General features: G+C 51.8%; 1 protein-coding gene across 25 annotated transcripts in view; it reads right to left on the reverse strand.

The window, feature by feature from the left end:
- Positions 1-27,254, reverse strand: part of ACLY (ATP citrate lyase) — a 63,912-nt gene that overhangs the window by 30,874 nt on the left and 5,784 nt on the right. For 5 of the 25 annotated variants that reach the window (XR_013406773.1, XM_015119677.3, XM_015119674.3 and 2 more), the window contains exons 1-12: positions 22,629-22,700; positions 17,492-17,673; positions 16,219-16,341; positions 13,048-13,110; positions 12,334-12,524; positions 11,815-11,894; positions 10,254-10,384; positions 9,331-9,449; positions 8,319-8,455; positions 7,481-7,542; positions 4,104-4,221; positions 708-862 (exon numbers count right to left, since the gene is read on the reverse strand). Coding sequence is in view for 23 of the 25 variants with exons in the window: in XM_015119677.3 (XP_014975163.1) it covers positions 708-862; positions 4,104-4,221; positions 7,481-7,542; positions 8,319-8,455; positions 9,331-9,449; positions 10,254-10,384; positions 11,815-11,894; positions 12,334-12,524; positions 13,048-13,110; positions 16,219-16,341; positions 17,492-17,650 (1,338 nt within the window). In the remaining 2 variants the exon portion in view is untranslated. Of the gene's footprint in view, positions 1-707; positions 863-4,103; positions 4,246-7,480; positions 7,543-8,226; positions 8,456-9,330; positions 9,450-10,253; positions 10,385-11,814; positions 11,895-12,333; positions 12,586-13,047; positions 13,111-16,197; positions 16,342-17,124; positions 17,723-22,407; positions 22,468-22,628; positions 22,793-27,254 lie in introns of those variants that run through there. The other 20 variants (XR_013406772.1, XM_015119673.3, XM_015119672.3 and 17 more) reach the window with 13 other exon arrangements.

A 27,254-nucleotide genomic window follows, 5' to 3' on the forward strand; every position in this document is an offset into this window, starting at 1 on the left:
GAAAACTAATAAAAATTATGCATGGCAATGCTCTTTATAAGCTGCTTCCAAAAGTACTAACAATCCTCTAAGATACGAATTAATATTATCCCATGTTACAGATGAGCAAACTGAGGCCCTGAGTGGACAAAATACTGGCTAAGGTTGCTCTCTCAGCAAAAAGTAAGAGAGTAACAATTTTTAAGTTTTTCTTTTCTTTTCTTTTTCAGATTAATTCTCGCTCTGTTGCCCAGAGCTGGAGTGCAATGGCGCCATCACAGCTCACTGCAACCTCTGCCTCCCGGGTTCAAACGATTCTCATGCCTGAGCCTCCCAAGTAACTGGGATTACAGACATGTACCACCACATCCGGCTAATTTTTGTATTTTTAGTAGAGACGCGGTTTCACCATGTTGGCCAGGCTGGTCTCGAACTCCTAACCTTAGGTGATCCACCAGCCTCGGCCTCCCAAAGTGCTGGGATTACAGGCGTGAGCCACCATGCCCGGCCACAATTTGAACTTGGTTCCAATTTTAAAATCCTTGGTCCTTCCATTATACTACTTTGATCAGGGCAGGAAAAAAATTGGCAGAGAGCCAAAAACCAACCATGCACTAACTCCTGCTGTATTTCCTCTATGCCCCCAGGCAACAGAGAAGGAGGACTGTATTCTAGTGGAAAAGATGAGATGGTTCATTCCCATAAGGTTGGGGGAGGCTGGCACCTACCGATGTGCTCCCGCTGGCGTTGAGGAGAAAGTTTGCAGTGTGGGCCGCTGTGGGTGGCTGGTTGGGGATGGGCCGGTGGCCCAGGGCCATGCCCACAATGGCCGTCATGTGAGTCTCCGTGCCAAAGACATGGATGGGGATCCCAGTGGTCTTCCCTGTAAGGGAAGGAAAAAACATCCATAATTCAAGTACGCAGATAAGTGCCCAAGTCCACGTGATCCTGCAAAGGCCCTTTTAGAGCCATGATCAGTGTTTGGCGCATTCAGTGCAAGACCAATATCCAGGGCAAATCAGCTGTCATAATTCACCACCAGACAAAGCTTCCTAAAGGCCACTTCCTGATAACAAGAACAAGAAACATGCCAGGTGCAGTGGCTTACACCTGTAATCCCAGCACTTTGGGAGGCCGAGGCTGGCAGATCACTTGAGGTCAGGAGTTTGAGACTAGCTGGGCCAACGTCGTGAAACTCTGTCTCTACTAAAAACACAAAAAATTAGCCAGGCTTGGTGGCGTGCGCCTGTAATCCCAGCTACTCGGAGGCTCAGGCAGGAGGATCCCTTGAAACTGGGAGGCAGAGGTTGCAAAGCAAGCTGAGATCGCGCCACTGCACTCCAGCCTGGGGGATAGTGCGAGACTTTTGTCTCCAAAAGAAAACACAAAAACAAGAAACATATTTACTGGCAAGATAGCAAGATTCAAGTACCCAAATTATCAGAGCCTGTATTTCTCCTGCTCGCAGCCTGGACCCCAGCTCTCCAGCTTTCCTTAGCCTTCATCACATGCATCCACCAGTGCTTGGTCTCTGTTCCTAAACACCCTGAGCCCATTCTCCCAGGGCTCTGGCCCTGCTCCTCCGTCTGCATGGAACTCTCCATGGAGCTTCCCCTGGCTGCTCTCTGGTCTCCCAGCTCAACCCAAGTGCCGTCTCCTGAAAAAGGCCCCCTCTGACCTTGACGGTCACTCTCTCCCATGCCACACTCCCCTCTTCCTTGTACAGACAGACCCCTAGCATCTTCTCCTACTGTTTATTTGTGGAATGTTCTAATTTTAAGAGCATGATTTGGTAACTTCACTGTGCCATCCCCAGGCCTGCCCCACTGCACATAGCAGGTCCTCAGCTTTGAACCAGCTCTATGAAAAATAAAACAAAAGGCTCACACCTGTAATCCCAACACTTTGGGAGGCCTAGGTGGCTGCATCGCTTGAGTCCAAGAGTTCGAGACCAGCCTGGGCAACATGGCAAAAGTTCGTCTACAAAAAAATTAGCCAGGCGTGTGCTAATTTTTTGTACAAAAATTGTATTTATTGTGGTGTGCATCTGTAGTCGCAGCTACTCAGGAGGTTGAGGTGGGAGGATCCCTTGAGTCTGGGAGGCAGAGGTTGCAGTAAGCTGTGATCACACCACTACACTCTAGCCTGGGTGACACAGTGAGACCCCGTCTCCAAAAAAAATAAAAAATAAAAAATGCCTGTAATCCCAACACTTTGGGAGGCCAAGGCAGGTGGATCACGAGGTCAAGAGATTGAGACCATCCTGGCTAACACGGTGAAACCTGGTCTCTACTAAAAATTAAAAAAAAAAAATTAGACGGGCGTGGTGGCAGGTGCCTGTAGTCCCGGCTACTCAGGAGGCTGAGGCAGGAGAATGGCGTGGACCCGGGATGCAGAGCTTGCAGTGAGCAGAGATCACGCCACTGTACTCCAGCCTGGGCGACAGAGTGAAACTGTCTCATAAAAAAAAAAAAGAAAAGAAAAGAAAGAGAGAAAAAAAAAATTAACCCTATTCAATTCAAACCTAAGTCAAATTGTGTCACTTGGCTGGGTGTAGTGGCTCACATCTATAACCCTAGCACTTTGGGAGGCAAAGCCAAGAGGATCACTTGAGACCACAAGTTTGAGATCAGCTTGGGCAACACAGTGAGACATTATCTCACAACAAATTTTTTTTTTTTAATTAGCCAGGCGTGGTGGTGCGCACCCGTGGTCTCCAATACTTGGGAGGTTGAGGTGGAAGGATCACTTGAGCCCACAAGGTCGAGGCTGCAATGAGCTATGATGGTACCACTGCACTCCAGCCTGGGTGACAAAGCAAGGCACTGTATCAAAATAATAATAATAATAATAAATATGTGGTTCCTCTGCTTAAACACCTCTTGTGCCTACTATCTCACAGTGATGGCCAAGTCCTCCTGTGACCTATAGTGTCTCACTGCCACTCTCTCAGCCCCAGCCCCCTACCACTGCAGGTATTGGAATTTGTCCTTCCCTCTCCAAGAGTCACCATGGTGCTGCTCCCTCATTCTAGGTCTTTGCTCAAATGTAATTTTCCTTTCTTTTCTTTCTTTCTTTTTTTTTGATACAGGGTCTCACTCTGTCACCCAGGCTGAAGCACAGTGGCATGATCATGGCTCACTGCAGCCTCGACCTCCCGGTTCAGGTGATCCTCCTACCTCAGCCTCCCAAGTAGCTGGGACTACAGGTGTGTACCACCATGACCAGCTAATTATTGTATTTTTTTTTTTTTTTTGTAGAGGCAGGGTCTTGCCATGTTGTCCAGACTGGTCTTGAACTCCTGAGCTCAAGGGATCCTCCCGCTTCGACCTCCCAAAGTATGTGAGCTACCATGCCCAGCCTTGATCAAGTTTGATCAAGCCTTTTTTTTTTTTTTTTTTGAGACGGAGTCTCGCTCTGTCGCCCAGGCTGGAGTGCAGTGGCGCTATCTCGGCTCACTGCAAGCTCCGCCTCCCGGGTTTACGCCATTCTCCTGCCTCAGCCTCCCGAGTAGCTGGGACTACAGGCGCCCGCCACCTCGCCCGGCTAATTTTTTTGTATTTTTAGTAGAGACGGGGTTTCATTGTGTTAGCCAGGATGGTCTCGATCTCCTGACCTCGTGATCCGCCCGTCTCGGCCTCCCAAAGTGCTGGGATTACAGGCTTGAGCCACCGCACCCAGCCTGATCAAGCATTTTCTGATCTCCCTGATGAAGGCTGCCCTGGCCCCTCCCACACGCATTCTCCCTTTCCCTGCTTTGTTTTCCTTCCTGGCACTCAGCACCCTCTGACACCACAGTTTGCGTCCTCTGTTCCATGAAGGCTTGCTGTCTGTCCATTTGTGGCTGTAACCCTCATCGCCAGCACAAAGCCCAGCACAGAGCGAGTGGTCTTTAATAAATATCTGTTGAGTGTAGAGCTGAATGAAAATGCTTTCCTGACCACACCAAAGTTTAGGACAGCACTCTGTGTTGGGACAGGGAATGGAAACCCAAACTGCATACCCAGGAAGGGGAGTGGAGAGAGAGTGAAAGAGCCCAAGACTGATGCTCAGAAATCAGGAATCCCAAAGAGGAAGGTCACCCACACTCAGGGCAAGGGGGAGAGAAAAGGTCCCCATCTTACCGACTTCTCCCATCACCCGTAAGCCCTCCTGATAGTTGGGGCCACCTCTTCGGACAAAGACTGTTACTTCGTGCTCCTTCAAGGGGCCCTGGTAATCTCGAATTGCTCTCACGATGCCCTGGAAGCCCAAAGGGACATGTGACTAAAAACAAGGCAGCCACAACTCAATGATTTATAACCAGAATAAACAAATGTACCAGGTGTATGTGACAAGGGCTGCTCCCCAGGAAGCATGGGACCACGCACAAGCAGCCACGGCCTGGGATATGATCACTCAGAATGTTGCTGAGGTGGGAACGTGGGGTACCCGGGATTGACACCCCTTAATGTCATGGAGGCTCCAGGTCTCTATCGTCAACAAGGCCTTGCTGGTCTCTCTTTTGTTCCGTCTACAGTCATTATTGCCTCTTACTACATTTTTTTTTGGTGGGGATATCTATGTTGGGCTCTATGCAAGGGTTCTCAGAGGTACTAAGACATAGTCAGTGTCCCACAAAAGCTTCTTAAGTGATGTGCGGGAACAGTTCTTTTTTTTTTTTTTTTTGAGACAAATTCTCGCTCTGTCACCCGGGCTGGGGTGCAGTGGTGCAAGCTTGGCTCACTGCAACCTCTGCCTCCCGGGTTCAAGCGATTCTCCTGTCTCAGCCTCCCGAGTAGCTGGGACTACAGACGCCTGCCACCATATCCGGCTAATTTTTTTTATTTTTAGTAGAGATGAGGTTTCACCATATTGGTCAGGCTAATCTTAAACTCCTGACCTCAGGTGATCCATCCACCTCGGCCTCCCAAAGTGCCGAATTACAAGTGTGAGCCACCGCGCCCAGCACGGTGTAAGAACAATTCTTACAATGGATATCCACTTTGGAAAAATGAGAGGGTGGAAAGGTGTGTCCAGTTATGTTTCTCAAGACAGAGGCTAGATTTTGAGCCTGGAGTCTGACTTCTGTCACCCAAGGCATTTCACACAAAGCTCCATGTACAGTACCTGCTCCAAACCAAGTGCCCTAACCAAGGATCAGTGCAGGGCAGCTCAGAAGTTAAATCAAAACTGCTGAGGCTCCCCTGTCCCAGATTTGTCTGTTAAATCAGGTCCAGTTATGGACACCCTGATTTTGGCAGGACTGATGGGGTCCGGTCCCACATTTTATTTATTTTTTGGGACAGGGTCTCATTGTTGCCCAGGCTGAAGCACAGTGGTACGATCTCGGCTCACTGCGGCCTCGACCTCCTGGGCTCAAGTGATGCTCCTAGCTCAGCCCACTAATTTTTTTTGAATTTTAGTAGAGATGAGGTCTCATTATATTGCCCAGCCTTGTCTTGAACTTCTGAGCTCAAGTGATCCTCCTGCCTCAGCCTCTCAAAGTGCTAGAATTATAGTTATGAGCCACTACACCCAGCCCTTCACTTCTTGAGATCTCAGACTTTAAAGTTTGACACTTATCTAGTCATTATTCTCAAAACTCACATGGATCCACCAGATGTGGCACACTCTTTTGAATATACTCACTGAGCATCTGACAGTATGGAATATTAATAAATGGCCTCCTTGGGTGGCTATCTTGAAAGGGATGACTCTTTTTTTTTTTTTTTTTGAGACGGAGTCTCGCTCTGCCACCCAGGCTGGAGTGCAGTGGCCGGATCTCAGCTCACTGCAAGCTCCGCCTCCCGGGTTCACGCCATTCTCCTGCCTCAGCCTCCCGAGTAGTTGGGACTACAGGCGCCCGCCACCGCGCCCGGCTAGTTTTTTGTATTTTTTTAGTAGAGACGGGGTTTCACCGTGTTAGCCAGGATGGTCTCGATCTCCTGACCTCGTGATCCGCCCGTCTCGGCCTCCCAAAGTGCTGGGATTACAGGCTTGAGCCACCGCGCCCGGCCGAAAGGGATGACTCTTGAGACACATTAGCTCTGTCATCCTTGTTGACAGCAGTCACATGTGCTTTTAAAGCATGTGCAAACACAGCCCTGACTCGTGAATAGGCACCCAGGCTGAGAAGACCCTGGTAGGACAAGAGGAGCCCTGGATCATCAAAGCACTTTCTTCATTCCAATCTTTTGGAAAAAGGGCTCATGACTGAGATATAAGAACAGGATGGCCAGGCGCAGTGGCTCATGCCTATAATCCCAGCACTTTGGGCGGCCGAGGTGGGCAGATCACGAGGTCAGGAGGTCGAGACCATCCTGGCTAACACGGTGAAACCTCATCTCTACTAAAAATACAAAAAAAATTAGCCAGGTGTGGTGGCGGGCACCTGTAGTCCCAGCTACTTGGGAGGCTAAGGGAGGAGAATGGCGTGAACCTGGGAGGCGGAGGTTGCAGTGAGCTGAGATTGTGCCATTGCACTTCAGCCTGGGCGACAGAGCGAGACTCCATCTCAGAAAAAAAAAAAAAGACCAAGGAGATGCAGAGAAACCAGAGTCTCACAAGACTGTTGAAAGTAAGGAGGATCGGTCGGTTGGGCATGGCGGTTCACATCTGTAATACCAGCACTTTGGGAGGCTAAGGCGGGTGGATCACCTGAGGTCAGGAGTTCGAGACTAGCCTAGCCAATATGGTGAAACCCCCTCTCCACTAAAAATACAAAAATTAGCCGGGCATTGTGGTGGGTGTCTGTAATCCCAGCTACTCAGGAGGTTGAAGAAGGAGAATCACTTGAACCCAGGAGGCAGAGGTTGTAGTGAACTGAGATTGTGCCATTGCACTCCAGCCTCGACAACAAGAGTGAAACTTGAAAGGGGAGGGGGAGAGGGAGAAGGAGAGAGAGGGGGAAAGAGGGGGAGAGAGCAGGAGAGAGGGGGAAAGAAAGAAAGAGAGAGAGAGAGAAAAGAAAAGAAAAGAAAAGAAAAGAAAAAAGAAAAGAAAAAAGAAAAGAAAAGAAAGAGCAAGCAAAGGAAAACAAAGGAGGAAAGGAAGGAAGAAAAGGAAGGGAAGGAAGGGAAGGGAAGGAAGGGAAGGAAGGAAGGAAGGAAGGAAGGAAGGAAGGGAAGGAAGGGAAGGAAGGGAAGGAAGGGAAGGAAGGGAAGGAAGGGAAGGAAGGAAGGAAGGAAGGAAGGAAGGAAGGAAGGAAGGAAGGAAGGAAGGACTGAGCCAGTGCTCCAAAGCATTGGTCCTGGGAAGGAAGAAAGCAGAAATTTGCCTCCCATCCTTCAGGTGGGAGAGTTATGGTCCAGCCTGGCAACTGCTTGCCCAGAGACACACAGCGTCAGATGCGCAGCTCCTGTCCCAGTGTCTTCTCTACCCCCTTAAGAGATCTTGGGGCAAGAGCCCCCTACCTGACCTGGGAACTCATGGTAACTTGGCTCTGGCTCAAACTCTGCTTTCAAGGCCCCTTCCCTGCTTTCCCCAAACCACTTTCCCCAGAAACTGCTGCAGCTGTTACCTTGAATGTAGCAGCCACGTTGGTGAAGTTTGCAATGCTACCTCCAATGATGAGGATCTTGCCTGGATTTGGAGTCAGAGAGAAATCAAAAACAGTTACAGAGGTAGACTTGAGCATCTTCCCAGCAATCCAACTGAGGAAGTTCTTGTTCCCCTGAATGAGGGTCCCCCATCTGCCAGGAGGTATTAGGGAGTGAGCAGGACAGTCTCTCCAGACATTCCACTTTATCAGCTCAACTCTCCATTACCTATGCCACCAGACAGGGGTCAGAACAAACCCATAGGAGCACTACATAACTCCTAACCAACATCCAAAAATCCAGGTTGGTTTCTAGATATCTCTGGAGGGAATCTCTCTCTCTCTCTGGCTCAAGGGAAGAGGAACTGGTATGCAGAGACCCAAAACACAGGTGGCAAAGGGGCACTGAGAATCACAGAGGCCAGGTAATGTAAGAAAGTCACTGAGTTTATTGCAATCAGTTTATGGCAATCGGATAAACTGAGTTTACTGCAATTGTAGCAGACACATGCCACAGCCACCTCCTCACCTGCACTTGTTTGTAGGGTTTTATCACACATCACCTCTTTCCCTCTCAGTCCCCTCCCACTGACAGATGTGGTCCCTACCCTCTATGCAGTCAGAGAAACCGAGAACCAAAGTTCAACGATTAGCCTCAAGTTGCAAAGGACCAGGACCACACACAGCCTTGGTGACTCCTCAGACGAAGCTGTCCCATTGCAGCATGCTGGGCTGTTCTGGGGAAGGGGGGACAGGGCTGTGTGTGTGTGTGTGTGTGTGTGTGTGTGTGTGTGTGCGCGCGCGTGCGCGCATATCTCACCATCTGGGTGCTTCTCTCGGGTCATGAGGGAGAGGATAGTCTTGGCATAGTCATAGGTCTGCTGCTCGCTGGGGGCGCCCGAGTACTCCCCATAGTTTGCCAGCTCGTTGACACCCCCTAGATCACAGATGGTATCGCTGCCAAGGAGACACAGAAGTCAGTGATGGCTCTCATACTTCGGGCAGGGGGTGGCAGCCTGGTGCCTGGGAGGACATATGGATCCCTCAAAACACTGGAGTTAGCCTGTGGAACTGGCCTCTTGGGCCTCCAGCCCCCAGCTCCCACGCAAGTCTGGCCTGCAGGTTAACAGTGCTACATCAGACTCTCCTGGGCAGTGTGCTCTGCCAGCCCTAGGGCACTGGGGAGCCCTGGACAGACAATGGCAGGTAAAATGAACAATGCGCACCCCCTAACACAAAGACAAGAAAAATCACACACCGCAGGAGTCCCTGACGGGCTGCCCAAGAGAAGGCGTGCTGCAGCCAGAGGAAACAGTGCCAGTCACACACAGAAGGGAATGGCAGATTGCACATACAGAAATGAGCAGGTGTCTACCATGCTTAAAGTGAAAAAACTGCTAATTATTGTAAAGGGTGTAGAATATGATCCTAATATTTCTATAAAGCAAAGAGTATAAATATTTATATATGCTTGATAGGACATACAGTAACTTGCTAACTGGGGTGACCTGGTCAGGGAGGGGATGGGGAAATGGCCAGGCAACTTTCACTTTCTAGTTCATTTTCTATATTTGCTGTACCTTTGTATGGAGCACACAATTTTCACAATTAAAACTCAAAACAGCTTCATTTTGACACAAAAAAGAAAGTTATAGGAGACACTGAGAGCAGGGCAGGCCCTCGCCATCATCCCTCGAAGCCCTCTGGGATGCCACTGCTTTCCTCTGCCCCAAATTCCCACACCAAAGTGGCAGGACCCCACCCCCCAGGCCACACACATGTGGATGCTGGGTAGCTGGGCTGGCCTCTCTTCAGCAACCCCCTTCAGTCACCTGTACACGACAGAGGCGCCACCCCCGGCCACCATGGTCCAGATCCTCCCCTTGGGGTTCAGCAAGGTCAGCTTCAGGCTTGCCCCACTTTTGGCATCTAGGTCTGCAATGTAGGCTTCCTGGGGAGCAGAGAGCAACAGGTAGGCCCTCGGGGTGCCCCCTTTACCAGGTCCCAGATCCTAGGATCCCTCCCCGCTTTCCCTGGAGGCACACGAAGAGGTCACTAATCACTTTAATGGGGTGGGAAAAAGGGGCTAATCAGGGCCCCACATGCCTTGAAGACACTTGATGGCATCTCCAAGTACCAAAACCACCCTTAGTCACAGTCACTGCCTGGGGACAAACTTCCCATCTCCCTTCTCTGATGTCAAGTCCTTGGCCCTCTGCCTAAGTCCTGAGCCTCACCATGTCCCTCTGCTTAACCGTGACCTCACCCCAGCATCTGCCTGCCCAGCCCATCACATGTCCCCCACCACCCCAGGACTCCCCAGGCCAGACTGTCTCCCAGCCCAGCCTCTTCCCTGGGCCTGGGGTACTTCCCAGAAAGCCCAACCCTGCTGTGAAGACTTCTCAGAGGACAGAGTGGGAAAGAGCAATTAAAACTCCCAGTGAGAAGCCGAGAGAACGACCTTCCGTCAGGATTAGGGGGAGCCACTTGGAATCACGGAGAGGCAACAAATCAAGTGAAGAGTCGAGGGAGGCTGATTGAGAGAGAAATCTAAAAGGATTTCTGGCTGGGATTCAGAGGCTTGGCTCACCCCCACCCCCACCCCACTGGGGTTTTAAGAAAATTAAATGCTTCTCGGTCTTCCTTTCCCTGCCAAATAAACAGCTCATGAAGGGGGGCCAAATGCACATCAGAGATGAGTCACCTCCCCACCGCCCTCCCCCCAGTCCCCATCTCCTCTCTAAACCAGCCTTACCTCTGGATATGCCTCCCGCCCGAAGGGGGGAGGGAACTCGATGTCACCCCACTTCACTTTGCAGATGTAGTCGGCAGTGGCGTCCACCTTGGCCGCCAAGTCAAGGACATAGACTCCATCTTTGGTCACTACTTCAAGGGGGAGCAGAGGCAACCATCAGACACTGGCTCTGGATAGAGACGACCACCAACCTCCAACCCCTCCACAAACACCGCTCCCATGGTGGCCCATTCAGGCCTCAGAACTCTCTAAGCTCAATAAGAAACCAGAGTGGCCCTTATGGAGACAGAGCGTTTCTCCATTAAAGGCAAAACAAATTCTACAAGGCCATTTCCCTCTCCCTAACCTACAGGTAATGGGACATGGAGGTCTGTATTAGTTGCCATGGCAATTTTCAAACATCTGTACAAAACGCCACACTCCCTGCTTTGAATATCTAACCATGCGCAAACCCATGGTCTGGCCACTTTTTAAAAGTGTTTAAAGGCACCTGTTGCTGACAGAAGACCCCCCCACCGGCATGCACATCTATGTCTCCCAGGGCCTGGCTAGGGGAAGCCACAGTGTCAGGTGGAGCAGGAGCCGCGGGGTGCACTGGACTCTCAGTCAGCAGGATTCGTTTATACTACCTCACTGGACACCCATCTTCCTCCTCCCCCAGGGCCATTTAGCTGATTGAGTTAGCACAAGGCCATCTGGTCCATTAGAGGGGCTGCATCCTCAGCCAGAATGATTTGATTTCTCGCCTTCCTGGACTTTGCCCTGAGAAGTCCCGGCCAGAGCCAGCCCACGCCACTCTCCCCCAACACCACCTGCTTCCTTCACATCCCAAGAGGCTGAGAACAAGCTCTTCCCAGCGTCAAGGGTTAATGATTGACCAACTCCCACAGAGGGAGGCAAGTGTGGGGCCTCTGAGTGCACCAGGAAGAATGAAGGGCCAGAGGGTGAAAGCAGTGCAGAGGCTGCCGACCTCCTGCTGTCAGACAGCCTGACCTGGCATGAGGAGCAGCAGCACACAGTCAGATCAAAACCAGGACTTCTGGCCGAGCGTGGTGGCTCACGCCTGTAATCTCAGCACTTTGGGAGGCCAAGGCAGGCAGATTACCTGAAGTCAGGAGTTCAAGACCAGCCTGACCAACATGGTGAAACCCCGTCTCTACTAAAAATACAAAAATTAGCCGGGCGTGGTGGCGGGCACCTGTAATCGCAGCTACTCGGGAGACTGAGGCAGAAAAACTGCTTGAGCCCAGGAGGTGGAGGTTGCAGTGAGCCGAGATTGTGCCACTATACTCCAGCCTGGGCGACAGGACAAGACGGTCTCAAAAACAAACAAAACAAAACAAAACAAAACAGGACTTCCCCACTTCAGAGCAAGTTAAGACCAAAGAGAGGCTGGAGTTGACTAAGAGAACTACAGTCTTCTGAGAGCTCAGAAACAGGAACTGGCACTAAATGAGCATGGGAAGCCCTCCGCTTGTGCACATCTGTCTTGTGCTGCCCTCTAGCAAGTGGGAGTCTGGTTGGGACCCTTGCCCCCTCCCAGCCTAGCACACCCAGTTACCAAGGGGATTGATCTCGAGGTAGGTGAAGTACAGGTCCTCGTAGAAATTGAAGAGGCCGGAGATAAAACTGGCCAGAATTCTAGAGGTGGGAGGGAGAGAGGGACAGTTCATCGATCAGGGAGCAGCTCGGCAGCACCCCAGGCATCCCACAGCAATCTCACTGCCACTGACAGCTCCATTTCCCGACACGCATCCCGCCGGCCCGTCCATCTCCTCTGCAACCCCTGCTCCCTGGACATCGCTCTTCAGCCACTGAGGCGGAAAGGAGCTGTCAGGAGAGAAGCTGGAGGCAGAGGTGTCAGACAGACAGGGGCAAGGAGGTGAGAGATGCTGGCGGCATATTTCAGTCTGGTTGCGAGCCAGTCCCCGCCCTGCATCCAGCTGTCTTCCTCAAGACAGGGCTGTGCCTACCACCTGACACCCAGAGAGGAGACCACTCTGCTCTCCCTGGTCTATGCCCAGAGCCTGTCAGTCTTCTCATCCCAACTGCCACCTCCCTACCGTCCCTTTTACTCAACTCTTTCTTGTCTTCAGGGGCGTGGACCAACAGGTGTTTTTTGATGTCCTCAGGATTCAGTTTCTCATCCACGCCAACAAGTAGCTTCTGGGCCTTGGCGTCCACATCACCCACGTCCACACCCCCCTCATGGTGGAACAGGACGTAGTCCCCTTCTCGGGTGGCATAGATGCAGACATAGAACTCCTCCGCCTTGCAGGTGAAGAGACGGGATAGTGGGATTGGGGTTGGGGGGTGAAGCTGGTGAGGGGCACTGAACTGGGGAAGATGGGGGGGGGTCTACCATGTACTGGGAGAGGAAACCAATCCCCATGGTCTCATTTTCTAAAACCCAGTAAAAAACATTCATCCAGAGACTTGTCTACCATCTTTTCCCCAAGGATAAGCAGAAGAAGCCACTAACTCACTGGCTGATGGTCCAGACTAAATCAGTGTGACTCCAGCTGAGGAATGGGGCCCGCCTGCAGGTCGTTCTCATCCCTGCGCTGGGAAGTCCCCTTTGTTACCAGTCCTAACTCCTCCCTGCTGCAGACCAAGTCCTTTCCTTCCCCTCTGGACTCCTGAGTCCACAGCACCCTCAGATCCTCAGTGCAGCTTCAGGGACCCTGGTCCCTCTGACTGTCCTCATCAGCTTGACTTCTTTCATCATGTTACGGCAGACAAACCCAAGGTTCCAGGAGGGAGAAGACCCAGCCTGGAGCCGCCTCACACATACCTGACTGTGGGGGACGAAGGGCTCGATCAAAAAGTTCTTGAGGAAGCCTGTGGCCTTGCCAACCTACAGAAAAATTGAGGGAAATGAAACTCAGAGGGATGGCACGTCTTGCCCCCAGGGCAGAAGGAGGGACTGCACAGAGGCGGTGCCCAAGCACCCCCACCACCACACCCAGCAGAGAGACTTTTTCAGAAAAAATGGGGTCACAGATCCCTAAGCTCAGTAAGTCCTCATGAGATGCCCTTTCACCCCTTGCTCTGGTGCGAGCTGTGCCTTGCCCACTCTTGGCCTCCTCTGGAGGGTGACACAGGACCTGCATAAGGGAAAGGGCTCCAACAAGTCACGGCTGTGGCAGAGCTTGAAGGGGAGGGGAAACCGGGTAGGAGGGAGTGACCATTCTGCTTCATGGGCCTTGAGGAAGGCACAGTGACTCAGCCTCAGGACATGGGTCCAGGAGCGGGGAACGGGTGGAGAAGTGGGGAGCCAGGGCTTAATCACGGAAACTTCTCCACACAGACTCTCCTGGCTAAGGACCACAGGCCTGCAGAGCTAATCAGTTTGAGTGATTCCCTGGCGGCAGCCACGGCGAGACAGCCCTCATCCCGGTAAGTCCCAACCACGGCGAGACAGCCCTCATCCCGGTAAGTCCCAAACCCCCCGCCCAGCCTGTGCGTCACTGCTGAGTCAGGGACCAGACAGCAATCCATCAGAGGTAATGAGCCTCTCCTGCTGGCCCAAGGCTGCTGCCAGCTCAGATGTCTGATGTCCCCCACCCTCCCCTCCCAGAGGCCAGCAGAAGGAAGCAGGATGTGCTCCCTGGGGACGTGCTCAGCATCCCTCCCTCCCATCCCACCATCCTCTCTCCAAAGGCCTGGGAACTCAAGGGTCAGGGCGCTTCATGCCCGGGTCCATGTGCAACTTCAAGGATCCCTCTTTACCTATGAAGGCTAGAAACTGGGAAATTAACATTAAGGGCTACTCTGAGGAAGCCCAATGAGGGAGGAAGACATCTCCATCACCACCTTCATTGCTATACCCGAGGCAGTCAAGGAAGTTCATCCCTGGTACAGCTTCACCCCAGAGGAGCACCAGGGCCTTCAGAACCACGTGCTCTACAGAGCCAGCTGTGGATGGCACATTCTTCCCAGGCTAGGCCAAGACTCAGTCCCACTCCCTCCCTCAGTCCTCCAGCTCCCTTGGGGAGTGAGAAGAAACATAATTTTATTTCCAGGCATTTCTTAGCCTTCCTAAACCATGCTTCACTCTCTCTCATCTACGTGGCTGAAATTCATCACCAAGCTGGGAGAAGTCAGTCATTGAATTTGGGCTTGGTGGCACATATCTGTAGTCCCAGTTACATGGGAGGCTGAGGCAGGAGGATTACCTGAGGCCAGGAGTTCGAGACCAGCCTGGGTAACATTCGAGACCCTATCTCTACAAAAAAAATTTAAAAAGCAGTCTGGCATGGTGGCATTCTCCTATAGTCCCAAATACTAAGGAAGCTGAGGTGGGAGGATAACTTGAACCTGGGAAGTGGAGGCTGTAGTGAGACATGAATGTGCCACTGCACTACAACCTTGAATGACAGTGTGAGACCCTGTCTTAAAAAAATAAAGTAGGCCAGGCACAGTGGCTCATGCCTATAATTCCAGCACTTTGGGAGGCCGAGGCAGACAGATCACCTGAGGTCAGGAGTTCAAGACCAGCCTGGCCAACATGGAGAAACCCTGTCTCTACTGAAAATACAAAATTAGCCAGGTATGGTGGTGCAGGATTGTAATCCCAGCTACTCAGAAGGCTGAGGCTAGAAAATCACTTGAACCTGGGAGGCAGAGGTTGCAGTGAGCCGAGATCCGGCCATTGCACTCCAGCTGGGGCAACAAGAGCGAAATTCCGTCTCAAAAAAAAAAAAAAAAAATCAAAAAAAATTAGCCAGGTGTTGTAGCATTGTAGCCCCAGTTAATCAGGAGGCTGAGGTGGGAGGAATGCTTGAGCAGAAGACATCAAGGCTGCAGTCTAGCCTGGGCAACAAAGCGAGACCTGTCTCAAAAATAAATAAATAAAAATTTAAAAAAGAACTGAATTTACTCTTCAACGTTATTAACTATCACATCCTAGGTTCTTGACCCAGTATGTCCTTCTGCCTACATGACTGTGTGTCTGCCTTTTTCACACTTTTTAATCCACTCCTTAAGTACACATGCTATCACAAGCTACCATAACCCTTCCTTTTTGGAAACTGGAAAGAAAGGAGTTCCTAGAATGGGGCTGGGAGTGGTGGCTCATGCCTGTAATCCCAGCACTTTGGGAGGCCTGAGGTCGGGAGTTCCAGACCAGCCTGACCAGCACAGAGAAATCCCATCTCTAATAAAAATACAAAATCAGTCAGGCATGTTGGTGGATGCCTGTAATTCCAGTTACTCGGGAGGCTGAGGCGGGAGAGTCTCTTGAACCCGGGCGGCGGAGGTTGCGGTGAGCTGAGATCACACCACTGCACTGCAGCCTGGGCAACAAGAGCAAAACTCTGCCTCAAAAAAAAAAAAAAAAAAAAAAAAAAAAAAAAAAAAAAAAAAACCTCAGACCAGGCCGGGGGCGGTGCCTCATACCTGTAATCCCAGCATTTTGGGAGGCTGAGGCGGGCGGATCACAAGGTCAGGAGTTCAAGACCAGCCTGGCCAATATGGTGAAACCCCGTCTCTACTAAAATTACAAAAATTAGCCTGCCATGGTGGCAAGTGTCTGTAGTCCCAGCTACTCAGGAGGCTGGGGCAGGAAAATCTCTTGAACTGGGAGGCCAAGATTGCAGTGAGCCAACATCACACCACTGTACTCCAGCCTGGGCAACAGAGCAAGACCCTGTCTCAAAAAAAAAGAATCAGACCATTTCCACCTGGCTCTTGAATTATACTGAGGTTACCTCTGCGGCACATCTTGCCCAAACCAATAAAAGAAAGAAGTTTGGAATATGAGGGAGCTGGGAATGGTCTCAGTAGGCCCAAGACTGGGCCTACTGCTGGTGGCTACCTGACTGGATCAGCGCCACAGGACTTCTGTCTTCCCTGAGCTACAATGAGACTGGCTGTGGGGGTGATCCACAGAACTGCTGACCTGGAGGCGACCATATTTGCTTCTGTTACCACACACGTTCACCCTGACCCCATGCCCACTCACTGTAGCTTCCTGTCCCAGCCGTGGCTTCAGCCAGGACTTGACCCCATCCAGAGTGAGGTTGACCCCAACGAGGCCAAGTTTTCCACGACGTTTGATCAGCTGGTCTGGCTTGACTACCAAGTTCTGGAACGAGAGCGGTTTGTATTTAGAGTGAGGAAGAATTAGATAAAGGGTAGTATTTTGGAAATCCAAATAGAGGACAGCAGGGATTGACTTCCCATTCACTCTGCTCCAAAGCCAGCCCCACCCATCCTTCAGGGTCAACTCTTGGATGCTTCCCCCACCTACCCTAGCCAATACCTTGCTTTTGACAACCAGGTATCTAGAGGCATTCGTGCCTAGATGGAGCCTGGCACAGAGGAGGCACTCAGCAAATACCTGCTGAGTGAATAAGTGATTCCCTACCCTCCCTATGTGATACATTAGCTTCTTCATTCAACAGTAAGCCCCTCAGAATATGGACCAGAACCCGTGTTCCAAAGAGGAAAACAGAGAGACAGAGCCTTGGGGCAGCAAGGAACCTTAGATATCATCTAGTCAACCCCATCCCTGTGCCTGAACCCTGTCTACAACAGGCCCGCCAGCAGCCCCTAACCACTCCTCATACATCTCCAGGGCCAGGAAACTCCCTCCATCCCCTTGTGGTAAGCTGTCTCCTAATGGGAAGAAACCCCACCACTAGTCCTAGGCTTGCTCTCTGGGCCCTGCCAGGGAAATCTAAGAGCTTTCTAACAATGGCCCTGCAGAGATCTCAAGAACGGAGCCTCTATTCCATGCTGACCCTCCAGGGTCAGGGCCATTCTTCACAAAGTACAAGGTCACTCTTCCTAACTGCCTTGATACATTCCTGATCTACTCCACTTAGGGAAGGAGAGGACACATACCTACTTTTTACTGAGCACCTACCATGTGCCAGGCACCAAGCAGGCTAAATGCGTCTTGCTAATCCTTACAGCTCAGAGTGAGCATTATCCCACTGGAGAGATGGGGAATCTAAAACTCAAAGAGGTGAAATGGCTTGCCCCAGGCCACATGGTTAATAGACACGGCTGTGATTTAGACACCAGTTTGTCCAGTTTCAAGCCCATGGCAGGGTACACCATGCTGGGGTACCTCAATATGCAGGGCTCAGCGTGAACACAAACCCCGCTCAGCCCATGGCATGCTTCCCACAGCTGCTGCCGGCAGCCTCCAACCCCGTGACCCCATCCGCATCTGCAACAAACCAATGGCTTTCTCTTCCTCAGACCCCGTTCGTGGAGGCAGGGCTCACCTGGCTGAGCAGCCAGGGGTGGTCCTGCAGCAGGCGGGCCCAGTCTGTGTCAGGAGTGACCCGAGCATACTTGAACCGATTCTGGATGGCTGAGGTGGTGCAGATGAACTTGTAAAGGAGTTCTTTGCCCGTCTGCTCTGAAATTGCCTTGGCTGACATGGCTGCAGAGGGACCTGCTCTACCTGTCTGGGAGAGAGCAGCTGGTCAGAAGGGGGCGGGCGGGTGGAGGCACTATCTTCCCCAGCAGGACAGACCCACTTCCAGTTGCCCCCAGACAATAAAACCAGATCTCAGCGTTTCTCAAGAGGAAGGAAAGAAGGCTGTCCCAGTAGGAAGGATGGAAGAGAGATATCAAGCAGCACTTTTGCCAGCAGAGGAAGAAGATCCAGAGACAATGGGTGAGGGAAGATAGAGAAAAACAAAGGTGCCATTTGCCCTGGGACTCTTGCCTCACCCTGCCCCATTCCCTCTAGGCAAACTAGCTAACCCACAACCACACTCATCCTGGAGCAAAAGGCAGCTGGCTAGGAGGCCAGAAATACCGGTGCTTTGACCCAAATCTGAGTGCTGGTCCCATTTGATGTGGGCACAGACATTGAAACACCTTTCTGTTCTCTGACCAGTGCAGAGTACAGCTGGAACTGCAAAAGGCTAGCCTTTCTCTCCCTACAGGTTTCATCTCCGCCACACCCAGATTTACCCCTACACATACCCTTACACAGCACCAGGCCAATGGCCAAGCCAGCAAGTTTACTTAGCCTCAAACAGGGTCACACCCCCAGGTCTTGGTTAGGAGGGGAGCAGGGGAGGGGGAGGATCATCACAAAGCTCTTTTCTCCTCTTTTCTCCCGGACACTAGCCTCCCAACCCTGAGTATGGGGCAGATACAGGGCAGGGAAACTGACCTTTAGTACATCCCACCCGCCCCACTGAGTCATCCAGCTGCTAATTTAGAGCAAAACTCACTAAAGCAAAACAGAGGCCTCTCTGGGGACCACCCTGTAGTGGTCACTTCTAACTGAGCCAGACTGAGAGGAGGAGGAGGAGGAAGAGGCAGAAACCATCTTCCATCACATGTATAAGGAAACTCATCTTGGAGTTCGAGGCTACAGTGAGCTATGATTGCACTGCTGCACTGTAGCCTGGGTGTCAGAGCAAGACCTTGTGTCTAAAAAAAGATAAAAAGAAACTCATCTCATATGAGCTCTGGGAGGTACACTGAGATTTACAACCCCATTTCTGAGATGGGGAATAAAATCTCAGAGGGGTTAGGATAACTTGCCCAAGAAGCCCACCTAATAATAAGCAAGGTGTGACACAAGACTCGAACCCAAACCCTCTTACACCTAGGTCCCCAGAAAAATCCACACCAGCCCGAGAAAAGACCATTTTTCCAAGAGCCAGGCCCATGTGTCCTTTTCACTTCAAAGAGTCTATGACAAGAATTTCGTCATCTCCCCTCCCCACCACTCTGTCCTGATACATCCATTCTCCTGTGGGCAACTCAAGGAGTGAGCTGGGGAGGGGAATAGAGGGAGGCGGATATGGGAATTCAGGCCAAGAGCTTGACTCGATCAGGAAAAGTCACTCCCGTCTCCCCCACCAAGGCCCAGAGGCAAAGCTGTTGAATTTGCTGGGGGAGAAAAAAGTCAAGTACAAATAAAGGAGGGCAGAGTAAAGGAGCAGGCTGGTTTACACGTGCTGGAAGCTGGGTCTCCATTCCCAGTTCAGAGAAGGCCAACATTCCAGGGGCCACGTTGCGCCCCCTCCCAATCAGCCAGGCTGGTGGGGTTTCAGGTTCTAATCCTCGCTTGGCTGCCTCTGTCAGCCTCCCAGCTAGTATCCAGCATGGCACAATGGGTGTATTCAGCCTGGTATCTGCCTAAAGCGGGGTAGCTGGGAAGGGGCTCAGAGATGTTCCCTTTTCTGGCCTTCCCCTGGAATTACTTGAGATTCCTTCTCAATGTAAGTTTCCAGAGACGCCCGGACCAGCCCCACTGCCCCCACGGTCCTCCACCCCCCACCCACTGCTCCATTTCCCAATCTTCTTGACTCAGACCAGAAAAACTGGTCCTGAAATGGAATGGGTACACCCCCCACCCCTCTTCCAAAAAGAGTGCAGCCCAGGGCAGATCAAGGCACACTCAAGAGAGGAGGGGGCAGTGGCTGACCATCCTCAGCAATTCAGACTCCTTCCATAACTCCAGGGGAAAGGAAGTCCCTGGGCAATGCCTCTCTAGAAGAAAAAAGTCTGAGACTCCCGGTAAAACAGTCCCCTGAAGCTGGCACCTCCAAAACAGACAAAAGACCCAACTTTGGAAAGGACAAGGGAGAGAAAACAGACCCCTGCAGCTGAGAAATCAGTTTTCTTGAGACCCAGATCAAATTTCAGGTCCAAGAGTCCATCTCCATAGGGTCTTTGGAAGGAAAGGATAGGAGAGAAGATACAAGGGGATGACACACGATAGAAAACAAGATTTGCCAGTTTACCAAAACAAGAGATTTGCCACTAGAGCATTCTGGCTTAGAGAGGGTAGGTTGAGACAAGGAATATATACAACATAATAAAAAATGGTCTTTGCAAATTCACCAATACAGAGAAGGCAAACGGCTCACAAACCCAGGGAGTGGACTCAGCAGAGAAAAATCGCAACTTTAATGGTTCAGTGAGGTCTTTTTTTTTCTTTTTTTTTTTGAGGAGTCTCGCTGTGTCGCCCAGGCTGGAGTGCAATGGAGTGATCTCGGCTCACTGCAACCTCAGCCTCCCAGGTTCAAGTGATTCTCCTGTCTCAGCCTCCTCAGTACCTGGGATGCATGCCACCACGCCCAGCTAATTTTTTTGTATTTTTAGTAGAGACGGGGTTTCATCATGTTGGTCAGGCTGGTCTCAAACTCCTGACCTCGTGATCCACCCGCCTCAGCCTCCCAAAGTGCTGGGATTACAGGCATGAGCCACTGTGCCCAGCCTTCAGTGAGGTCTTAAAAGTCTCTCTAAGGCAGTGGCTCTTACCCTCTTTGAGTTCTCAGACTCTTGAGAGTGAAGAAAACCCCAGAAAAAGGTACACAAATCCAATTGTGCATATCATTTCAAGGTGCTCACCTGTGACAATGATCCGATGGCCCACAGACTGACCACCAGTTAAGAACATTTGCGGCTGGGCGCAGTAGCTCACGCCTGTAATCCCAGCACTTCCGGAGGCCAAGGAGAGCAAATCACGAGGTCAGGAGTTTGAGACCAGCCTGGCCAATATGGTGAAACCCTGTTTCTACTACAAATACAAAAATTAGCCGGGCATGGTGGTGCACGCCTGTAGTCTCAGCTACCGGGGAGGCTGAGGCAGGAGAATCGCTTGAACCCAGGAGGCAGAGGTTGCAGTGAGCCGAGATCCACCACTGTACTCTCCAGCCTGGGCAACAAAGTGAGACGCCATCTCAAAAAAAAGAATATTTGCTCCAGTGGAGTGAGCAAATACCTACAAATACCTATCTGGGTTTGGGAACTTCCTTCCCAACATCTTAGTCTGCCTCCACAGTAGCTGAATGTGCTGTCAAACTAGTGACAGATGATTGGGCTGAGCTTGGACTCCAGGAACTGTTACTTGGTAACAGCTAAATGTGTAAACCATTTGGGGGAAATCATGCCAAGGAACCTGAACACATACACACATTCTCTAAGGGTGGGGCCTTCTGAGCTGAATGGGGTCTTTTCTGCAGACGGGTGAGTGACCCAGGATTGAGTTCACTTTTAGCAGACACTGAGAGAAGCGACCCACACAGGAGGCTGAATGAAAGAGGGCTGTTCCCCAGGACACACCCCTGGGACACAGCCATTGGAAGGGAATTACCGGGGATGCTACTTAGGGTGCCTCTGGGAAAGACAAAAACACTCATTTGAAGGTTAGTATCTGCAGGATTGGGATTTATTGATTGATTGATTGACTGATTGAGAATACAGGCAATCCCTGGAGGAAATTCTAAAGAGGCAGAATTCTGTGAGTGCCTCCTACTGCGGCAGACATAGTGTCAGAATGGGGATGGAGCCATCAGCTGCCCAGTGTCTGAGGGCTTTCCCACTACCACCCCGCAAGCTGTTTAGGAAGGTTTCTAAAAGGTGAAAATCGCCCCTTTGGGCAACTGGGACCTACCAGCTGTCCCTCACCCCACATTTTAGTTCAGTTGAGCCAGCTGAAAACACAGAGCAAAGTTAAGGGTGGAGAGGAGTAGGTGAGCTGACCAAACTGTGCTGTGTACTTTTCCTTATCATCTCTTCCAAAATCCTCTTCCCAGGAAGACCTCCAGGGACCCCGTAACGGCAGAACTCCTTGGCACTGCACGGTATCTGCCAAGGTTGGAGAGGGCGGCAGGCGCTGGGACTGGCCCGTTGCCCGGCTCGACAGGAGGGCGGCGGCAGCAACCTCCAGCCCCCTGAGGTCCTTTCCCCGGCCAGGCTTGGCCTCAGCTCAGGGGTGGGGTGGTACCCCGGCCATCTGTCGCTTAGGGGCTGGACTCCACGGCACCTCCAGTGCGAGGAGGGTCCTTTCTGCGAGATTTCAGTCCTAGCGGCGAGACGAGACGAGGCCTCGGGCACCCTGGCCCCGCGTGGCCCACCCCGGAGGTGCTCCCAGCTCGTTCCCTCCACTTGGGCGTGGAGCTCAATTCTGTCCCCACAGAAGCAAGGGAAGGGCCTGAGCCCGGCCAGTGAGGGATCGGAGTGGGACCAGTCGCTACCGCTTTCTCTACTTCCCGTCCAGGCATCCGATGGGGGAACCCGGATGGGGCCAAAAGGCGGCCCGATGAGCCCGAGGAGCCTCAATAGCTGTGCCAGGGAGGGGGCCCATGCAATGTGGGAGAGGGAGGAGAAGCACGGACGGCAGCAAGCCCCGTGCAAACTCCCAAGAACTGGAATATGTGTGTACCGCGCGGGGGGAGGGGAGGGGCGTCGACACGCGGCCACCGGCCGGGACCCCGGGCGAAGGCTAACCTAAAGCTAAGACCCTCAGAACTTCCAAGCAGGTGTAGGGAGGGCGCGTGGGCACCGAGCCCGCGTCGGAGAAGGCGGTTCCGGGTTGGGGAAGGGAGGCAGGAAGCTCCTAGGGCGAGCGGGCTCCAGCCAGCGAAAACAGCCTCCCATGCTCACCTCTGCGAAAGTCCCTACGCGGCACTTCCTCCACAGGCCCGACGAACCCCGCAAAATCCGGAGCGCTCCAGCAGCCGGTAGCTTCCCGGGATCCGGCTTTTGTCCCGGCCCAGCCGGGCTTCTCCCCGCCCCCATCAGCTCACGGCGAGAGCGGCCCCGCGATTGGCCACACGCGTTCCCTAGCCTGAGCGCCAGGGCTCCTCCCAATTCGCTGCCGGCGTGGCCCCACCCCACGAGGGCGGGCCCCGAGGCCTGCTGGGACTTGTAGTCCTGCTGGCCCGTCCACCGCGTCTTGGGAGCCGGCGGGGCCGGGGCGGGGCCGAGGGCGTGGCCCCGGATGGGGAGATGGGTCGGACTAGGCTAACAGGAGAACGTGCGGGGCTGGGGGGCTGTGGCCTGACCGCTTGGGGGGCTGGAAGGATTGCCACTCGGGGAGTTGGGGGAGGGGAGGATGGGATGTTAGTCCAGCTGGCTGTAACGCAGCTTTGGGACCTGGAGTCCCCTTGCTCCCTCCCTTGGGAGAAACGGACGTCTGCATTTGCGCCGCACCGAACCCGACTGCTTAGACAGTCTCTTTAAGCAGCCGTGGCTGGCAGGCCGCTTTCCATTAGCACGTGGCGCCTCTCCCCTCCCTGGGCCGATGGGGCAAGGCTGAGCTGAGGCTAATAGAGCATACTTCTCAGCGTGGGATAGGGCAGGGGCCGCGGTAAGCAAGTGGTGCAGGCACAGCGCCGTCCGTCCCACTCACCTACTCGCCTCAGCACGGATTAGGGCGGAGCTAGGAATTCAATGAGAGATTCCAGCGCAGGGCTGGAGCCATCTCTGACAGTCTCTTGCTCCCACTAACCCCAGGCTTAGACACTGTAATGAATGAACTGCTGTCTCCCCCTTCTCTATTACCTGAGACAGATCGTATTTTCCAAACCAAAAACTGGGACATCCAGTCTGACAGGTGCTGGTGAACTTGTGGGGCAGCATACGTGAAATCAGTCCTGGAAATCAGGACATGTATTTACCACTCTGACATGCAGGAGCCTCCCTCCCTACTTGCACCCCAACCCTGTAGGTCGGAGCTGCTCCCTAAGCCTAACAGCTGTCTAGCTCCAGGAAGGAGGCCAGAAGCATCCACTGACCGGCTCAGGTGAAGAGGTCAGTCCAGAATGTAGGGAAGCAGCAGGCCTGTGTCCCTGCCAAGCACTTTGGGTCATACTCACACTGCAACAGTGTTGCCACACTTCCAGACAAAATCTTCTCCAAGACCCCCTCTCCCAATCCTGTTGCTGCCAGGAGTAAGGTAACTGAACTTGCTACCCATGCCTGAACCAAGTGTTATCTGATGATGTCCTTTCTGGTCCCTTCCCTCCCATTCATCTTTTTGAAATAGCAGTTCCTTATTACCTCTCTTCTCTTGTTCTAAAATGGGGGTGGCCAGGCATGGTGGCTCACACCTGTAATCCCAGCACTTTGGAAGGCCGAGGTGGGGGATCACTTGAGGTCAGGAGTTCAAGACCAGCCTGGCCAACAAGGCAACACCCCATCTCTACAAAAAATATAAAAATTAGCCAGGCATGGTGGCACACGCCTATAAATCCCAGCTACTCTCGAGGCTGAGGCACGAGAATCCCTTAACCTGGGAGGTGGAGGTTGCAGTGAGGCGAGATTGCGCCACTGCACTCCAACCTGGGCGACAGAGGGAGATTCTATCTCAAAAAAGAAAAAAAAAAAAGATACACTCCAGGCAAGGCATGCTGTCTCATGCCTGTAATCCCAGAATTTTGGAAGGCCAAGGCAGGCAGATTGCTAGAACCCAGAAGTTCAAGTACAGCCTGGATAACATGGTAAGACCGCCTCTGCCCCCCCACCAAATCTCTGCAAAAAATAAAAAGACGGGGTGTGGTGGCTCACGCCTGTAATCCCAGCACTTTGGGAGGCCAGGGTGGGCAGATCACCTGAGTTCGAGGTCAGGAGTTCGAGACCAGCCTGGCCAACATGACGAAACCTGTCTCTACTAAAAATACAAAAAATTAGCTGGATGTGGTGGCACATGCCTGTAATCCCAGTTACTCGGGAGGCTGGCTGCGAGCAGTGGTTCATGCCTGTAATCCCAACACTTGGGGAGGTTGAGGCGGGCGGATCACAAAATCAGGAGATTGAGACCATCCTGGCTAACAAGTGAAACCCAGTCTCTACTAAAAATACAAAAAAATAGCTGGGCATAGTGACACATGCTTGTAGTCCCAGCTACTCAGGAGGCTGAAGCAGGAGAATCGTTTGAACCCGGGAGGCGGAGGTTGCAGTGAGCTAAGATCGTACCACTGTACTCCAGCCTGGGTGATAGAGTGAGACAAGGAAAAAAAAAAAAAAGGATGCAGTCAGCCATGACTGCCCCACTGAACACCAGCCTGGGTGACAGAGTGAGACCCTGTCTCAGAAAAAAAAAAGAAAGACAGATACACTCCTGGGGAAATGGTCATCCAGGCGGGACATAAAATATCATAAACTCTTTGAAGGTTAATTTGGTAATATCAATAAACATTTTAAATTCACTTGCCCTTTGGTCCAGTAATTCCATTTCTAATAATTTACCCTTCAGATATACTTGCATATGTGCATGATAAAGATAGGGATCTTTGTCTATTTTCTTCATTGCTGTATTTCTAGCAGTTTAAATAGGGACTGGTACATAGCAAGTACTCAGTAAATGTTTGCTGAGTGATTGTCCTCCATTTAGGTGTTGCTAGGCCTAAGTTTGACTATTCCTGGGCAGGAACAACAAAAAATAACTCTCCAGGGAGTGAGGGAGGAGAGGTGCTGGCCCGAGGGCCCATGAGCCAGCCACTGAGGTTTTCCAGTTCACTCAGTGGTCTCATACCAGGTCTCTGCCCCCAACCCCCAGCCTCCTCAAGGAAGTCTCTCGTTACCCCACTATGCATCCACAGAGGTTCATCTGCCCCGAATTAATAAATCTAGAACCCATCTTCTCATCATTCTATTTTCTAACTTAAAAGCTCTAAACCAGGCTGGGTGCAGTGACTCACACCTGTAATCCCAACACTTTGGGAGGCCAAGGCAGGTGGACTGCCTGAGCTCAGGAGTTCAAAACCAGTCTGGCTAACATGGCAAAACCCCCATCTCTACAAAAAATACAAAAATAAAATAAAAGCTCTAAACTCTCTTGATCTTCCCATTTGAATCACATCTCCCTCCTCTTCTAGACTGGACTAGAGGACAGGTCCATATCAGAATACAGAGGATTACAGGCACCATCTCCACGCCCAGGTTTTGGGCATTCTACCTGGGTTCCAGAAGCCTAAAACTGGTTAAGGACTTCCTCCTAGATTTGGACCAATTTTAGTTAATATTTATTGAGCACCTACTATGTGAAAGGCATACTACTCACAGCAACCACTTGAGCTAACTAAGTGTTTTCATCATTTTGCCTATGATCAACTAACCTAATGATCTTCAGACTCCAAGTCCTTGGGCCTGTACCCTACAACCTGCTGCAGGTGAGTAAGAGGGAAAGATCCTATCCAGTGGGTCTCCTTCATCTGACTGTAAGCAACCCAAGGCCTAGGAGAGTGCCTTGTTCATTTTGGCATCCCCAGTGCCTAGCATGGGACTGGGCACATATTAAGCATTCACTGTAAACATGACTTTTAAAAGGCTCATTGGCCGGGCGCGGTGGCTCACGCCTGTAATCCCAGCACTTTGGGAGGCTGAGACGGGTGGATCACAAGGTCAGGAGATCGAGACCATCCTGGCTAACCCGGTGAAACCCCGTTTCTACTAAAAATACAAAAAAATTAGCCGGGCGTAGTGGCGGGCGCCTGTAGTCCCAGCTACTTGGGAGGCTGAGGCAGGAGAATGGCGTGAACCCGGGAGGCGGAGCTTGCAGTGAGCCGAGATTGCGCCACCGCACTCCAGCCTGGGCGACTGAGCAAGACTCAGTCTCAAAAAAAAAATAAATAAATAAAAGGCTCATATAATATGTGAATGAAAGAAAGCAATTGTAGGGGAAGAGTAGGGAGAGGAGGGAGGAGATGCAGCCTGGAGAAGGGTCTATCTAAGTGTTCAGTTCTGCCATTTTTTTTTTTTTTTTGAGATGCAGTCTCATCCTGTAGCCCAGGCTGGAGTGCAATGGCGCAATCTCGGCTCACTGCAACCTCCACCTCCCGGGTTCAAACGATTCTCCTGCCTCAGCCTCCTAAGTAGCTGGAATTACAGGCGCCCGCCACCATGCCCAGCTAATTTTTGTATTTTTAGTAGAGACAAGGTTTCACCATGTTGGCCAGGCTGGTCTCATACTCCTGACCTCATGATCCACCCGCTTTGGCCTCCCAAAGTGCTGGGATTACAGGCATGAGCCACCACGCCCGGCCCAGTTCTACTACTTTTTTTCAAATGCATTTTCTGTTTATACAGAGTATCCAATTCTAAACCCACCTCTCTCCTTGCAACAGCCCAAGACAGGAGCTTCCAGCAAAGCCCCATCATCATCCACCCTGTGAAGAGCCAAGGATTCTAACTTCCGCACCACTCACTTTCGCCCAGTACTGACCAACCTTCCATCAGAGCAAAGGGCCTGTGTGTCCTGGGGAAGGCTCTCCAGGGAGATGCAGCCAG

Source organism: Macaca mulatta, chromosome 16 (assembly GCF_049350105.2).
Source record: "Macaca mulatta isolate MMU2019108-1 chromosome 16, T2T-MMU8v2.0, whole genome shotgun sequence".
Lineage (NCBI taxonomy): Eukaryota > Metazoa > Chordata > Mammalia > Primates > Cercopithecidae > Macaca > Macaca mulatta.